Source organism: Ochotona curzoniae, unplaced genomic scaffold, assembly GCF_017591425.1.
Source record: "Ochotona curzoniae isolate NIBS_2020 unplaced genomic scaffold, NIBS_Ocur_1.0 patch58, whole genome shotgun sequence".
Classification (NCBI taxonomy): Eukaryota; Metazoa; Chordata; class Mammalia; order Lagomorpha; family Ochotonidae; genus Ochotona; species Ochotona curzoniae.
Window position 1 is genome coordinate 115,215 of NW_024467037.1, and position 18,134 is coordinate 133,348.

Sequence of the window (18,134 nt, forward strand, 5' to 3'; positions counted from 1 at the left end):
CAGATATAGGGGAGAGGGAAAATAGGTGGAGTTGGGTTTCTACTCATTTTAGAGAATGAAGATTTAGAAATAGTATCAATGGTTGCATAATAGTACTAACATAATGCAACTAAATTGTGTGTTTTTAAATGGTCAAAATGACAAATTTGAGTTATACATAGTTTACCATAATTTTTAAAGAGACTTGACTAGTATACATTGACACTGGGTAGGGAAACCCAACATCAGCCAGTAAGAAATTTGGATTTTTGACTAATCATGCTTATGACAAATTCAGTTAATAAAGAAGGAAGCCAGCACAATAATTGAAAGACTAGAATGCCCAGCTACCACTGCACTGTTCTTCAGAGATTCAACACATGGTCTTTACAAGATAGATCAACAACGTGCTCTTGGTATGTTTTCCCATTACCAAACTGGAAGACATTTAGAAAAAGGTGAAGAGCATGGGATTTATATTTTATCAATAGAGTCAGAACTAAGTCCAAGCAACTTGCTTAAAAAAGGCTTATTTATTGAACTGTTCCCACAGCTTAAAGGGCTCCCACTGGATTGCATGATAGTATATTCCTCTTAACATGACAAAGATCTGAGCCCACTGAGTCTGAAATTGCAGGGGAAAATTAAAGAGCATTGCACAAATATTCAAGGAAAAACTGCATACAAATTTAAAAGTGCGATGTGGATTAAACAGAAAACAAAAAGAGATTAAATTCATTTCCACACTCTTACAGTAAGGAGAGCAACACTACAGATTTTCAGTAATTGCAGAGCTTGAATTACTAAACAGTTTTGCAGAATTCTGGTTTAAAAAGTTGAACTTTGAGGAAAGATCCATTATCTCTGATAAGTCTACACACTTACATTTAAGTATTTGCCAGTGAAGTATAGACCACAAATTAATCTCAAATCCCACACATTGGTCTTAACCGAAGGACTTGGTTTCAAGACTATCAGTCAAAAAATAAGTTAAGATCACCAAGAACACCTGGAATTTTGGAAACCAACATGAAAATTCAAAACCACCCTAAACTGTATTTACTAAGCCCCAAATAAAGACATTCTTTCAAAACCTTCTGGGCTAAGAATCCACCAGCCCAAGAACATTTCCAAAAGTTCTCAAAAAAGGAAATAAAAGGTTTCTACTTTGGTGGGGGGAAAAAAAAGTAGGCATTGTATATATAGATTTGTACATTTGAAATATAAACCAAGCAGCACCCTAGCTGATTTCCAACAATCAAGAATCTTCTAAATCTGTAAGTGCTTTTCATTCTTCAATAGCAACAGAGACAATAAATATTCATTTATTCCTTTGCAAATATTCCTTGAGCACTTATTCCATCAGGTATAGTACCAACTCTTGAAATGGAAACACAACAACAGACAAGCCAGTCACAATTTCTTTTATAGGGTTCATTATCTAGTTAGTATAAAACACAATTATATTAATAATTCATTCCAACTGTTGTGGCAAATACTCTTAAAAAAACTACAACAAGCTAACATTTGTCTTCCACTGGTAGTACTAACGCAGACCTCAGCTTCCTTGCCTGTGAAACCAGGAATGAGATCTGAATGATTTCAAACATTGTTTAATTAAAAAATGCTAAAATTATAAAATCTTGCTTCTTGGGATCCTTTTCCAGGATATTGATAGAACCTCTTAGCAGTTTAATATACTCCCCACCTCCCAAGACTTCTGTAAGGTTGAATGGTAAGTAGTCCTTATTATTAGAAATCTAAAGTTCAAATTCTGCATGTTGGGGCCGGTGCCACAGCAGAGCAGGTTATAAGCCTCTGCCTGTAGCTCCAGCATCTCACATGGGTGCCAGTTCAAGACCGTGCTGCTCCATTTCCAATCATTAGCAGTTGTCTGATAACAATATAGGAAACTAGCTCAAACCCAGCTATTTTAGCCATGTGGTGAGTGACTCAGCAGATGCAAAATCTCTTTCTCTGTAATTCTGCCTTTCAAATAAAAATAACAATCTTTCAAAAAAATTCTGGATGTTAAGTACATTGTGATGTTTAAAACTGATAGAGAACAGCGGGGGAAAATCAGACTCATAAATTATCTCTGTATGTATCAAAACTACTTTGGGAATAGTTTAAAATGCACATTCCCATTCTCCAGCTGAGATCTATTTTAGAATATCTTAAGGTAATGAGGCCAGCGTTGTGGCATAGTGGGAAAGCCTGCAATACCAGCATCCCATACAGGTGTTGGTTCGTTATACCTTGATTACTTTTCATCAAACATCCTGGGAACCTAATGGAACATGGTCCAAGCACCCGGGTCCATGCTACACACATGGGAGATCCTGTCTTCAGTCTGGCCCAGCCCTGGCCACTGCAGCCATCTAGGGAGTGAAACCAGTGGATGAACGATCTGTCTCTTCATCCTCCCCTGCCCTCTCTCTCTGTAACTGACTTACAGATGGATATAGATGGATGGATGGATGGAAAGGAGAGGGAAGGGGAAGTAGAAAAGAAAAAAGGGGGAGAGGAGAGAACAGGAAGGGGAAGACAGGAGAGAAGAGGAGGCTGTAAAGAAAAGCAGACTGAGAGCAGACGGCAGGAAAAGGGAAGAGAGAGGAGGGGTAAGGCAAGGAGAAAGGAAAAAAGGAAGGAGGAAATCTGTTGTGTCATCCACGGAATCCGCATTTGGATAACTTCCCGGGAAATTCCAGTGTATACCAATGCTCTAAAAATCTGAACACAGAGTAGAAGAAATATCATGAGAAACAGTTTTAGGATAAAACACAGATCAGAACTGTAACAGACTTACCTGTGTGGCTTTGTCCCTCATGCAAGGTGTGACTTGCACGTGACTGTCACGAGGCCAGTGTCCAGCAAGGTATGGAGCAGCAAGTGTATCCAGGGAGGAAGTGCGTCGGATAATACTGGAGGGGCTTGACGAGGGTGGTCGTGTTTTGTCACCTGGATTTAAGACAAAGGCATTTATTTAGAAAAGTAGGTTAGGAAGAAAATAGAGTAGAAACTAAACTTTAAATCGTGTTTAAACTTTCTAACTTAAATATATAAAAAATAAGCAATAAAAAGAAACAGCCATTGACACAATTGAGAAGAAAATGAAAATTAAAAATGTTATTAATTTTTATGGGCAGGCCTTTAGCTCAGCACTTAAAATGCTGATTAGGTTGCCAGCATCTCTTATTGGAACGTGTGGATTGAATCCCAGCTCCACAGCTAATTCCAGCTTCCTGCTAATCGGCACACTGGGAGACAGCAAGTTATGGCCCAAACACTTGGGTTTCTGCCTGCTAAGGAGAGATGTGGAGTGAACTCCAGGTTGCTGGCTTTGTCCTGCTCTAGCCCCAGTTCTTGTGGGCATCAGATCTCTCAGTGTCTATCTTTGATAATATGCGTAATTCCAAGAAAGAAAAAAAATATTCAAAGAGAAATTATTTTCCAGAATTGATGAAAGAAAATAATCTTCAGAACAAAACAGAATATAGACACATCGTGGTGAAAACGTAGAACTCTTAATATAAAGTGCAAAAATCTTACAGAAGAGGACCAAAAACTAATTCTCATCAGTAATAATAAAGGACAAAACACACTGATGAGCTTCATGTAGCAATGATATTTTAACTATCAATCTAGAATTCTATACTGTTATTCAAGACTGAGGGTAGGGGCCAGCAAAGCAATGTGCCCAAGCAGGGTGAACCACCACCTGCTACATAGGGATCCCCTATGGGTGCCTGTTTAAGACCCAGCTGCTCACAATCAATCCAGCTCTCTGTGAATGAGCCTGAGAAGGAAACTGAAGAAGACCCAAGTACATGGGTGATACAGCAATGTTGGAGATGCAGATGAAGCTCCTGGCTCCAGTCTGGCCCAGTCCCAACTACTGCTGACATTTATGGAGTGAACCAGTGTATGGAAGCTCGGTTATGCTCTCCCTCAAACTCTTTCAAATAAATAAATCTTAACAAGCAAACACTTTCATTCAATGTAAACTTTCATTCATAAAGACTAGAAGATTGATCAAGCAAACACATTCCACAGAAGTTACTTCAAAGAAGGTATCACAGGGGTCAGTGCTGTGACGTGGGACAGAAAGCTACCATGTATGGCAATGACATCACACATGAGCATTAGTTTGAGACCTGGCTGCTCCACTTCCAATTCAGCTCCTTACTAACGGCATGGAAAAACAGCAGATGGCCCAAATGCTTGGGCCCCTGTGTCCATGTGGGAAGACTCAGAACAAAATCCTGGCTTCGCACCCACCCTACTGCAGCCACAGCAGCAAAGTGGGAAATCAATCAGTGGATGAGTACACACACACACTGTAGCTCTGCCTTTCAAATAAATTGTAAAGAAAAAAAAGTACTACAAAAGGAAACTAATTTAAACCAAGCAAGAGTGAGGTGTAAGAAGTAGAACTGAGCAGCAAAGACAGGTATAAATAAACCAATAATTAAGTACTAATAAACAGTGAATACGAAAGTGACAATAGTAACAACTTAGAAATGAAAGTGGGGATGGCACAGTGATGCAACAATGCACTGATCCTCTATCTGTGGTGCTAGCATCCCATTTGGGCACCAGCTCATGCCTGCTACTCCACTTCCAATCCTGCTCCCTGCTTTTGGCCTGAGAATGCACCAGAGGACAGTCTAAGGCCATGTGGAAGATTTGGAAGAAGCTCCTGGCTCCTGATTTCAGATCAGCACAGCTCCAGTCATTGTGACCACTTGGGAAGTTGACCAGCAAATTGAAAAATCTGTGGAGGAACCTGCCTTTCAAAAAAAAAAAAAAGCCCCTGACTCTCCTAAAAACAGAAAATGAAAATACTAGTAACAGCAGGTTAATTGCAGAGGATGACCACAGCAAAGACTAAGAACCTCACGACTCTAGGAAGGATTTGGCTTTGACACTAGCTCTGAAAACACCGTGAACCTACACCAAAACTCAGCTTCCAATCACTCTTGGTCAACTTTACCCTAATGCTCTCCAGTCTCAGGAACTTTTCAGTTGTTTTCCGATCTTTCAAATGTCCTTAATCATGGTAACTCTATTATTAAAGGCGCTGTGTGTTGTGAGAAACACTGAAGCAAGGAAGAGAGGTCGAATCTTGAGAAGTGGACAGAAATGACCTTACAGAACACACCTGAAGAGATAGAAAAGCTCATGGAAAGAGGAGCCAATGATAAGAGAGAAAAAGAGGAGAGAATGTGTTTGATGTTATATGTAATCACATCAGAGGCACACTGTTTACATTCAATGCAACTTCAGAGCTTAGCTCCTAATCATCAAACCTCTTCATATTGGTGTGCCACTGGCTTCACAACTGTGCATTCTCTGAGACAGACTGCATTTCTAAAGCAGGGCACTGCAGATTTGGGTTGGTGGCAAGGGGTGAACAACATGGCAACATGGAGAAGTCATTTGTCTGCTGTGGCATAGCCAGTTAGTGGTACTACTAAAATGTTTCTCTGTTCTTCCCACTGTATTTGGTTGGTCTCTATCTGGTGCACACTCACATTACACCTACGAAAATTTTACCCATGCGAGAAGCAAAGTCCTACTTTCCATTCTCAGTTCAATAGGACATAGGTATTTATCTCAGAGCAGGCTCCAACATATAACATTTCTCAAGGTATGAGTCAGCACAATAAAATCATTCTGGCATCCTCGTTAAAAATGCATATTTTGTAAGGCTTGCACTAGTGCATAGCAGGAAGCCTCTGCTTGCAGTACCAGCATCCCATACAGGCACCTGGTTTGAGTTCCAGTCACTCCATTTCCAACTCAGTTCCCTCCTATTAGCAGCATTAACATTTTAAAAGTAACAGAAACCTTCAACAGCGACAGAAAACTAACTAACACAACTGCCCCATGGTTACTTAGAACCAGCCCAAAAGATGGAAAGAGTAATTCAAAATATTCTTGGGAAAATGGTATTAAAGGATGACAGTGGAGAAAAGTGAGAAATGTATGCATACCCACAGCTCGAAGGAGCTCTAACAAGCTTTAAGCTTAACACACTACACCACATGGCCAACCCTCACTTAGTGGGGCCAGCATTATGGTAAATAGGGCCGCTGCCTGCAACACTGGGATACCATATGGATGTCAGTTTAAGTATCAGATGCTCTAATGGACCCATGTGGGAGATTCAGATAGAGCTCCTGGCTTTGGCCTGGCCCTCTCCCAGCTGTTAAAACCATCTAGGGAGTGATGCAGCTGAGGGAAGATCTCCCTCTCTCTGCCTTTCAAACAAATAAATCTTTTACAAATATATCTATATTGTGACACACACAAAAGTACATTAAGGTCAAATTTTAGTGTCCACAATAAAATTCTATTGGAATACAGATATAATATTACGTGTTATCCTTGACAGCTTTGTGTTATAAAAACAGAATTAAGCAAATGCAACAGAGACCACCTTTTCTGGTTGTTTCACAGTTTCACACAGCTGCTCAGCATGCTACAAATAATACTGACAGTTATGCCACATATAACTCACGTGAGTGCAAGTCACATTCAAAGATAATATGTAAAACTCTCATTACAAATCAGTATAACTGATGAATCTTTGCAATTGATTTGATAATGACATTAAACCAAAATTAGGCTAAAATTTTTTAAAGATTTATGTATTTTATTTGAAAAGCAGAGTTAAATAGGGACAGAGAAAGAAAAGGAGTTTTCATCTGCTGGTTCAACTGCTGGTTCAACCCCCAAACGGCCAAAACCACCAGGGCTGGTGCAGGCTAAAGCCAGTAATCAAGAACTTTTCCTGGGTCTCCCCACGTGGGTGCAGGGGCCCAAGCACCTGGGCCATCTTCCACTTCTTTCCCAGGCCATTACAGGGAACTGGATCATAAGTGGCACCCTCACGGGACACTGGCATTACAGACAACACTGGCCCCAGCAAAAGGCTTTTCTCTTCTCATTAGAACTGCATCACACACACAAAAAGGTTCAAAGTTATATTTTAAAATTTCACCAATTAAAAGTATGAAAATTGTTTCCTATGTCATACAGTATCTTTGTTTTGGTTTTTGGCCTACAAAATCTAAATTTTATCATCTAGGAAGTCTGCTGACTCCTACATTTTACATAGTATGCCTTTATGTCATGCTTTCTGTGGTGGAAGAATGGTTTCTCTTTTGAGGAGTAGGGCAGGGAACCCCCAGGGATGAGACCAGCTACTTTACACTTAATTCTGACAGAGGCTTTAAAATATAAAACAAATGTACTGCACTACAACCACTGTTGTCCATTTGACGGCAAATACCTTGGTTTTCATATATGCATATGAACACTTTTGATATTTCTTTTCTAATTGTATTATGTTATTGTCTTCTAAGAGTATTGCAAAGTTGCAAGCATAAAGGTCGAGTTGTAGCTATGTGAGCCACACAACCAAAGATCCAATTCTACCAACACAATAGTTCCAAGAGCAGAGGAGCTGATAATTAGTACCGCTGTTCAGATAGGTCTCTGACACAATATGCTTTCAAAACGGCACAACTATTTCACCAAAATAATGCTTATTTGTTATACATACTAATCATCTCTCCATCTAGTTTTCCTTTTATAGTGCAATGTGACTCAACAGAACACAAAATGCAGCACATACAGGTTTTAAAAAAATGTGCCCATATTAACTGGGCCACGTGAAAAGCAATAAATATATGTTTATGATTTTTCCTTTAACTAAAAAAAACCCGTTAATTCCTTCTGGAAGAACCTCAAGAAGACTGTTCTCAGCAAGGAGGGAAAATACACACATAACTTGGTAAACTATTCAACTAAAATCAAGTTGCCAAAAGCAATTCTGATACAGTACTTGCACTTCCCTTTCCTAAATACAAACAGTTGCTGCTTCAGTTGTCAGCCAGGGCACTCAGACAAAACTTCATAAAACCTCTAATGTTAAGGACTGTTTAAAAAAAAAAAAAAGATTTATTTATTTGAAAAGCAAAGTAACAAGAAGACAAGAAAGATGTTTCATCCACTGGTTCACTCCCGAAAAGGCCCAAATAGATGCAGAACTCCATCTGGGCCTCCAATGTCAGTGGCAGAGGCTCAACTATGTAAGCTATTTTCTGTTTGTTTCTCAGACACTTTATCAGGCCAGGATATGCTGGCATTGCGAGCAGAGGCTTAACCGACCTGTGCCACACAACACTATCCCCAAATTTTGAAGACTTAATTATCCAAAATTTAACTTCTCAATCATACTTCCCCTGATTATCAGATTATTATTTACAAACTTAAATGGAAATTCAAGAGTGTTACATATGGTCAACATGGTCTCTTGTAAAAATACTGAATACTTTCGAGCCCGGTGGCATGGCCTAGTGGCTAAAGTCCTCGCCTTGAACATGCCGGGGGCCCATATGGGTGCCGATTCTAATCCCAGCAACTCCACTTCCCATCCAGCTTCCTGTTTGTGGCCTGGGAAAGCAGTTGAGGACGGCCCAATGCTTTGGGATCCTGCACCCAAATAGGAGACCTGGAGGAAGCTCGGGGATCCTGGCTTTGGATCTGCACAGCATTGGCAATTGCGCTCACTTGGGGAGTGAATCATCGGACAGAAGATCTTCCTCTCTCTCTCCTCCTCTCTGTATATCTCACTTTATAATAAAAATAAATAAATCTTTAAAAAAAATACTGAAAACTTTTTCTTTTGAACTTCCTTCTGGTAACCTACTTATACATTACCAAGGTTTGTAAACCAGTGCTAAGTCCTAGAAACAAAAAGTCACAGCCTGCCAAAAGAACCTACAGTCTACACCGAATGTGGCATCATTCCACTTCAATCTAAAATTTTCAAACTGACAGAATTTGGTGTCTAATTGTGAGGGAAACTATAGGAGGGAAGGGAACCTTGAAGAAGCAAAGATGACTCAAAGTTTCCCAGCCCAAGTGAACAAAGGCTACATTTACAATGAAGCCTAGGGAAAGACAACAGCTGACAAGATCCTTCATGATCTGGCTTTCCAAGTCACCTCTCTGCCTAAATTACCTTCAGTTCCTAACAGTATGTGCCCTGCCCTTGTATCCCTCTGAGGTCCTTTGTCTCCGTCTAAATCTCTTTGATTTGGATAATTAATGCTTAAACTCTCAAAATTCGGTTCAGATATTATCGCATCCTGCAGAAAAACCTCCCCAAGCCCGAGAAACTCATTAACATTTGGGTCAAAAGCCCTCCTGGGGTCCGGCGCAATTGCATAGTGGTTAAAGTCCTCATCTTGAACACCTGGGATCCCATATGGCCACTGGTTCTAATCCCGACGGCCCTGCTTCCCATCCAGCTCCCTGCGGGTGGCCTGGAAATGCTGTCGAAGACTGCCCAAAACCTTGGGACCCTGCACCCGCATGGGAGACCTGGAAGAGGCTCCTGGCTTCAGATTGGCTCAGCTCCGGCTATTGTGCTCACTTGGGGAGTGAATCATCGGATGGAAGATCTTTCTGTCTCTCCTCCTCTCTGTATATTTACCTTTCCAATAAAAATAAATAAGCAAATATTTTTTTAAAAGCCCTCCTGTGTGCTGCTGCTGCTGCAGCCTGGCTTACTATGTTGGCAATAGTCCCTTGGCTGCTTCTACACTCTGTTACAGGGCAATTTTATACACTGGTAATTTTATTTTCCCCCATCCCATTGATTAAGACAACACCTGAAATATAGGAGGTATGTCTTAAATGGCCAGTGACAAAAAAAAATTAATTTTCTTGGTTAACTAAGATCATTTATATTCAACTGAGGAGAATGACAGGAGATACAGAAAATGATTTTGAATGTGTCTTCTATCAACAAGGATAGCTGTGTCTGATAGATTTTAAAAATTAATTCTAAGTAAAACAACAGTTACAATTTACTTGTTCAAAAACCAATTCTGTAGAGAGGCTAGGCTAACTATGTACAGCAGGGTGTGGCCCTGGGAACTTGAGTCAATGCCTTGGGCTCTGGAACACAGAGCTCTCCAGCCAACAGTACCAGTTCAACTGGTTCCCAGGTAACTTGAGCAGCACTACCACAGCGTCCAAACCATGGCCCCAGGTGTTACATTACAGAGGTTCTCCAAACATTGCTATCAAAGTGTCAGAAGCATTTGTAGAACTTGATTAGGTACTGGCTGCAAGGCTTTATTTTCTATTATCCATAAAACCAGCAAACTGGAGAGAGAAAAATTAGACATATTCATGAATTCAGAAGGAAAAAACTTTTTCACGGATAAAAATGATATTCAATATGAAGAAACATAATAGGACAAAAAATTCCCAATAAGCCACTATTCAAAGATAACACTCTGATGCATATTTATTTGGAGAAATCTGTCTGCGCTTACATACACAATTCCAGAAGAATAATGTCCCAAGAGGCATACATCACTTAGTGTTGAAAGGAAGAAAAGGGAGCATGTCAAGGACTTCTTTTTAAAGATATATTTATTCGTTTGAAGGGCAGAGTTAGAGTGAGAGACATCATCCATCTGCTGTTTCACTTCCTAACTGCTCACAAGAGCTAGGCCTAGGCCAGGCCAAAGCCTGCACCTCCCAGGTGGGTGCAGCAGCCCAAGCACATGGGTCATTCTCCACATCCTTTCCCAGGCACACTAGCAGACAGCTGGGTCAGAAGCTCAGTGGCCAAACTCAAATCCCTATTGGATGTCAGTGTTGAGAGTGGCCCCATCCACTAGTGGATAGGCATCACAATTCAGCCCCATATTGACCAGTATTTTTCAATGGTGGATACAAGCTATCTCTTCACACACACCTCCCATTTTTTTTTAAGATTTATTCTTATTGGAAAGATAGATTTTACATGCAAAAGGAGAGACAGGTCTTCCATCTGCTGATTCATTCTCCGAATGACAACAATGGCCAGAGCTAAGCCAACCCAAAGTCAGGATCCAGGAGCTTCTTCCAAGTCTCCCTTGTGGGTGCAGGGTCCCATGACTTTGGGCCGTCCTCAACTGCTTTCCCACGCCACAAGCAGGGAGCTGGATGGGAAGTGGAGCAGCCAGGATATGAACTAGTGCCCACATGGGATCCTGGCATGTACAAGGTGAGAATTTAGCCACTAGGTTATTGCACTGGATTCAAGTATCATTTTTTATACCTGTTTTAAACTGTTTTTGTGTTTATTCTGCTTGGAATTAAACTTACTGAATCAGTAGTTTTATAAAGCTGGAAAAATGTGCAGTCATTGTTGTCCTCAAGCTTTTTTTTTTTTTCAGTCTTCTTTCCTTCCTTTGGGAATACGATACCCATATAATTCTGTAGATCCCAGTGGCATTAATTTTTTTTTTCAGTCATTCCATGTTTAATTTTCAGGTAATTTGTATTGCTATATCTTCAAGTTTACTGATATTTTCCCAACAGGTAAGAAGATGTTATTACCTGGTATAAATCCTACAGAAAATTTTTTAATATTACACTTTTTAGAAATTCTAGTTAGCTCTTAATACATTTCCTTTCTCTTCTCATCACATTCTCATTTTCCTTTAAATATGTAAACAATCTGAGTACTTAAAGAACTACTTTAAAGTTCGGGGGTTTTTTCCCTGATTTTAATATCTCAATTATTTTCTTGGCCTGTGACCTTTGCGTTACTTTCTTCTCACTATACAATTTTCTGCTTCTAGTAATTTTTTATTGGATTTTGGACACTGTTAAGTTTTTCAACACTTGGATTATTTAAAAATCTTCCTTTAAAGGTTGTCGGACTTTATTTCAAAAGTGAATTAAATAACCTGTGGACCAGCCTAATCTCGAAAAACTGTTTTAGTTTTTTTTTTTTTAAGACAATTTGAAGATGATCCTTAGTCTAGCCTGATTTGATGCTTCTACTGAGCCACTCGGTGTTTCTGCAATGTCTACTGCATATCCTGGGTAGTCGAAACATTTATTACTCCGGTAAGCTCTGCGAACTACTCGACTTAGAACTCCTCAGACATCCATCCTGTCCGGCCTCACAGAGTTTCACAGTACACATGCACGCTCTAACCACTCCTTAAAAAGGGCAGCTCCATGCAGATTCCTAAAGTGCTTCTAGTGAACAGATTTCTGCTCTCAAAATGAACAGTTCATTGCAGCCACTGCAATCTCCCTAAACAACAACTCAACATCGTGCCCTGAGATTGTTCCTGCTAGCACTGTGCTCTGAAATGTGATTTCTGGCAGAAATCCAGAACAATTAGAGGTCATCTTACTTTAGTTCCCCTTTCTCAGAAGTTACATTCCCATACTACTGGTTCAACATCCAAAAGTGGCTGTCTGGTCCATTGTTGTCCAATCTTTTCATTGTTTACTGTAGAAGGGACTATTTCTCTACCCTGGCCAAAAAGAGAAGTCTGAGCAATCAAGTAGTCATATTTTAAATCCAACCAATTCTTGATGTATCATCCAAAGTTATCAACAAATCTTTCTCAAGTTAACTTATTCATGGAACAATTTTCTAAGCACCAAGGGCTATATAAACAATGAAGAGAAAAATGAAATAGCTAAATATAGCTAACACTCACTAAGCAATTAATACTCCTTAGGAATAATGCTAATTCTTTTTTTTTTAAAGATTTATTTTTATTATTTTTTCATTGAAAAGGCAGATATACAGAGAGGAGAGACAGAGAGGAAGATCTTCCGTCCGATGATTCACTCCCCAAGTGAGCGCAACGGGCCGATACTATGCCGATCCGAAGCCAGGAGACTCTTTCGGGTCTCCCACGCAGGTGCAGGGTCCCAAAGCTTTGGGCCGTCCTCGACTGCCTTCCCAGGCCACAGGCAGGGAGCTGGAAGGGAAGCGGGGCTACCGGGATTAGAACCGGTGCCCATATGGGATCCCAGGCGTGCGAGGCGAGGACCTTTAACCACTTGCGCCACCGCGCCGGGCCCAATAATGCTAATTCTTTTAAATGCAGTACTTCATTTAAACCTTAGAACAACTTTTTTTCAGAGCTTACTTATTCTCATTTTATTTAAAAGGTAGTGAAGAAAAAAGGGGAAGATACCTTCCATCTGCTAATTCACTCCCCAAGTGCTCACAAAGCCAGGAGGCCAGAATTCAAACTGGAGCCCTCGACATGTTTTAGTTATCACCCAGTACATACTATACTATATGCAGCCCACAGTACATGCCAGCAGGAAGCTGGAACTGAACTGGAGCTGGGACTTGAAAACAGGCATCCCAACATCCCAACTCCAGATGAAAAAGGTGAGGCTTAGGAAAGTTAAGTTACCTGTCACATAATTCAACAAAGGCATGAGTATAAATCTCTTCTTAAAACTAGAATCTGACTGGGGCTAGTGTGGAGGTTTAACAAGCTAATCCTCAATTTGCATTCCATATGGGCAATGCTTCACGTCCTGGTTGCTCCACTTCTGTTCCAGCTTCCTGCTTACGGCCTGAGAAGGCAGCAAAGCATGGTTCAAGTCCTTGGGACCCTGCACCCATGAGAGAAACCCAAAAGAAGCTTCTGGCTTTGGATGGACTCAGCTCTGGCCATTGCAAGCAATTGGGATGTGAATCAGTGATGGAAGAATTCTGACCTTCTCTTTATTAACTGGCCTTTCAAATAAAAATTAATTTGGGGGGGCCCGGCATGGTGGACTAGTGGCTAAAGTCTTCACCTTGAACATGCCAGGATCCCATATGGGCGCTGGTTCTAATCCCAGCAGCTCCACTTCCCATCCAGCAACCTGCTTGTGGCCTGGGAAAGCAGTCGAGGACAGCCCAAAGCTTTGGGACTCTGCACCCGCGTGGGAGACCTGGAAGAAGTTCCTGGATCCTGGCTTCAGATCGGCACAGTACCGGCCGTTGCGCTCACTTGGGGAATGAATCATCAGACAGAAGATCTTCCTCTCTGTCTCTCCTCCTCTCTGTACATCTGACTTTCCAATAAATAAATAAATCTTTAAAGAAATTTCACAATAAAAATTAGCTTAGAAAGCTAAGAAAAGAGGAGCAAACACAGGGCACATTAATAATTTTAAAAATACATTATTATTTTATTGGAAAGCTTCATCTGAGGGTCTTCCACGTGGCTACAGGGCCCAAGCAATTGGGTATTTCCTGTTGTTTTACCAAGAACAGCAGCAGGGAGCTGGATTAGAAGTTTGAGCCAGGGCTCAAACTGCACAGCATTATATGGTATTACAAGCAACAGTTCAACCAGCTATACCATGAGGCAGGTACCTCAAAGAGGTTTTACGACTGATAAACTTCTCCCAGTTTCCACATGCTCCTGGGCTATTCTCATATTTCTACATACTTGTTATGGTAGCACCTCCCTTTTGGATACAAAGTCTGTGTTAGCTATTACTGCATGAAGTTACATCAAAATTTAGTCACTTAAAACACATGTACTTATTACCTCATAGATCTGTTGGAGGAGGCGGGGAATCAGGAACACCATGTCATTGAACTGGCTGTCTTTGACTCAGGTTCAACACAAGGACACAATCAAGGCATAAGCTGAACCACCGTTAACGATTTAAGTGAAAGAAGATCTGCTTCCAAGCTCACTTACAAGGCTGTGAGGACACTTCCAGTTCTTTCTGTTTTTGGCCAGACACTATCCCTAACAACAGGAGTAGGAAAAGCAAGTTGTTATGTTGACCCACAGAGTGGGAACCTGGGAACAAGCAAGAGAAAGGGATAGCAAAATACAAATAATGTTGGTAACCTCAAAAGTGACATCTAATCAAATTTTGCTACATTTTAAAAATTAGAATTGAATCACTACAGCCTGGCGTGACAGCCTAGTGGCTAGATCCTCACCTTGCACACACCAGGATCCCACATTTGGTGTTGGTTCGTATCCCGGCTGCTCCATTTCTCATCCAGCTCCCTGCTTGTGGCCTGGGAATGCAGTGGAGGATGGCCCAAGACCTTGGGACCCTGCTCCTGTGTGGGAAGACCTGGAATAGGCTTCTGGCTTTGGAATGGCTCAGCTCTGGCCATTGCAGCCACTTGGGTAGATCTCTCTGTCTATCCTTCTCTCTGTAAATCTGCCTTTCCAATAAAAAAGTTTAAAAATCTTAAAAAAAAAAAAAAAAGAACTGAATCACTAGATTCTGGTCACAAAAAAGAAGGTACTACACAAGGGTATAAACACTGAGAAGTAGGACCTATTGGGAGCCATCACAAAAGCTGCCCACCAAAAGAGGTACAATCAAAGCACTGAATATCACAAATGAGGGGGCAACCTAAAGCTGAGGAAATACTCAACAGAGCCTCAAGGACACAGATGACTTAACTCTTAAAAATGGCAATCTAACCCTGATGGAACAAAAAAGGGCATGCTGGAGCAGCCATTTATTTAGCCCACCATTAAGATACCAACTGAGGTGCCTACATTCCATATAGAGGTACCTGAGTTCAATACCTTGGGTGCAACTCCTGACTCAAGCATCCTGATCATGTAAAGTTGAGGAGAATCCTGGGGGAAAGGCTTCCCATGTGGGAAACCTGATTTGAGTTCCCAGCTCCCCACTCAGGTCTAGCCTTTCTGAGCACTGGGGGACCAAATGAGCAGAAGAGTTCTTACTCTCTCAAACACAAAACTTTAAAACAAATGGTAAAATAGGACTCTAGAAACTGCATGTATCTTTATAATGCCTGAAACAAAAAGAACTACACAAAACGATCATGGCGTGGCCAGAGGGGGTTGTTGATGCTATGGCAAGAATTTTGAAGGCAGTAAGGGACAAGAGAGAAACTAAATCAAGCTCCTCCTGACCCAGCCATCCAACTCCAAGTCCAAACTCCAGCTCCAAATCAATCAAGAGCAAGGAGTCTCAGGATCCAAACCACAGAAGACCTTCCATTATCCTGTTAGGGAGGTCCAACACACACCCAGAACAGCCCTAAGTAATCCTTGGATGATCCTCCCAAGGTGGCAATATGGACACCACAATTTTGACTGTGTTGTGTGTAAAATGTCAAGAGCACCACACAGAACACCTAGCCAAGTTCACACTGAAATGTCATGTGCTGAGGGAGCAGAGCCAGAACTCCCGGCTGGGTATAAATCACAGTGCCATATGCTGAAAAGAACTGCTATGCTTGCCCAATCCCATCCGAGCACCTGTTTAGTTCCTGCCAGGGAGTCCGTCAGTAGGACCTCTGCCCACAGGGTCTCTTCTTGTGTTCAAGCATAAACTCCCAATAAAACTAATCTAAGTAGCATGTTCGTCTCTGACAGTTTCTATTTGCAAATGACCCAAAGAACAAAATGACAATCAGAGCTGTATTCAGAAGAGGTATAAATGGAGAAGAGAGTGAGGAAGATCTGTCAAATGCCTATTGCAATAAGCCAAGTCAGCAATGCAACCAGAACTAAGAACAGGAACTATTTCAGAGCAACTCACAGGTCCACAGTATTGGGGTTCTTTTTAGCGGTGTCTATACGTGCTGTGATCATGCTGAAGGGAGAAGGAACAGAGGTGCGGCAAAGTTAACAAGAGTGTGTAATTTGAAACCTCCAGACCTGGTTCAAATAGAACTCCATCAGTAATACTGTCACCTGCTTAAATTCCATAGTTGTTGTGAATTCCTTTCACAACGTATGTAACATAAGTGGGGTTATATGAGGATTAAATGGAAACATATACACACAAAGCCCAGACACTGTAAACAGTATTTAGCATATATATGTCTGTTAAGGCAATTAGGAGATAATCAGTTCAATTTCAAGCCCACAATTTTATATAGTTGCAGGATATCAAACTGAAGTGTATTGGGCAGTGTTATACAATTAGTATGTGTACCAGAGTGTGTCCAGGGTTTTATGCCAAAAGGACAGATTCAGAATTATTATACATATACAAGTTAAAGTCACAGTGTGTAGTTACTCAAGCTTAAGATAAGTAACTGAATAGACCCCTAGGAAACAAGAATACTTCCGGGACCTAAAAAGAAAATCACAAAAAAACGCTGTCTCACTGGATTGCTGAGAAGTTTAAACAGAAAACATCAAACACCTACCATGTTAAGAACACAACATGTCCTTTCAAGAGCTATTTCAATAAAGCCAAGTCATCATGCAGAAACCAGCCTGGGTAATCTTAAACATGAATACAAAGTTAAGTGTTAGATACAATCTGTCTAAGAAGGTTCTTTATAAAAGGGAAAACATCAAAGAAACGCTGTAAGATAGAACCAGGGAAGAAGGCATGACTAGCTTTTTAATTCATCACTCTGGAGCAGGCACTTTTTTCCCAGTAAAAAGTAACCTAGGAAAAAATGCTTTTATTTAATCATTATTGCGAAGGCAGATATACAGAGAGGAGGAGGGGAGAGAGGAAGATCCTCTGTCCAATCATTCACTCCCCAAGTGAGCACAGCGGCCAGTGCTATGCCGATATGAAACCAAGAGCCAGGAACCTCTTCTGGGTCTCCCACACAGGGCTCTGGGCCGTCCTCAACTGCTTTCCCAGGTCACAGACAGGGAGCTGGATAGGAAGTGGAGCTACTGGGATTAGAACCGGCACCCATATGGGATCCTGGTGCGTTCAAGGCGAGGACTTTAGCCACTAGGTCACTACGCCGGGCCCAAAAATGCTTCTTGATGAAAAATTGAACATACACATTAACCAACTAAAAACAAAGTTCAGGAGCAAGTGTTATGGCTCAACAGACTGATCCTCCACCCTGTGGTGCCAGCATCAAATACAGGCACCGGATTGTGTGTCAGTTGCTCCACCTCCAATCTGCTTATGACCTAGGGAAGCAGTAGGGGATGGCCCAAGTCCTTGGGACCCTGCACTCACATGAGAAACCTGGAGAAACTGCTGGCTCCCAGACTTCAGTCAGCTCAGCTCTGGCTGCTACAGCCATTTGCGAAGTGAGCCAGCAGATGAAGGACCTTCTCTTTCTTTTTGTAAATCTGCTTTTCAAAAAACTGCAATCTTAATTAAAAAAGGTTTTTATTTTTTTTAAAGATTTATTTTTATTATTTTTTTTTATTGGAAAGGCGGATATAGAGAGGAGAGACAGAGAGGAAGATCTTCCATCCGATGATTCACTCCCCAAGTGAGCGCAACGGGTCGATACTATGCCGATCCGAAGCCAGGAGACTCTTCCGGGTCTTCCACGCGGGTGCAGGTTCCCAAAGCTTTGGGCCGTCCTCGACTGCTTT

General features: G+C 41.3%; 1 protein-coding gene across 1 annotated transcript in view; it reads right to left on the reverse strand.

Annotated features, from left to right (window-relative positions):
* Positions 1-18,134, reverse strand: part of LOC121168116 (protein FAM117B) — an 86,110-nt gene that overhangs the window by 38,552 nt on the left and 29,424 nt on the right. Inside the window, exon 2 of the mRNA XM_040997906.1 lies at positions 2,789-2,940. Within this exon, the coding sequence (XP_040853840.1) occupies positions 2,789-2,940 (152 nt within the window). The remainder of the gene's footprint in view (positions 1-2,788; positions 2,941-18,134) is intronic.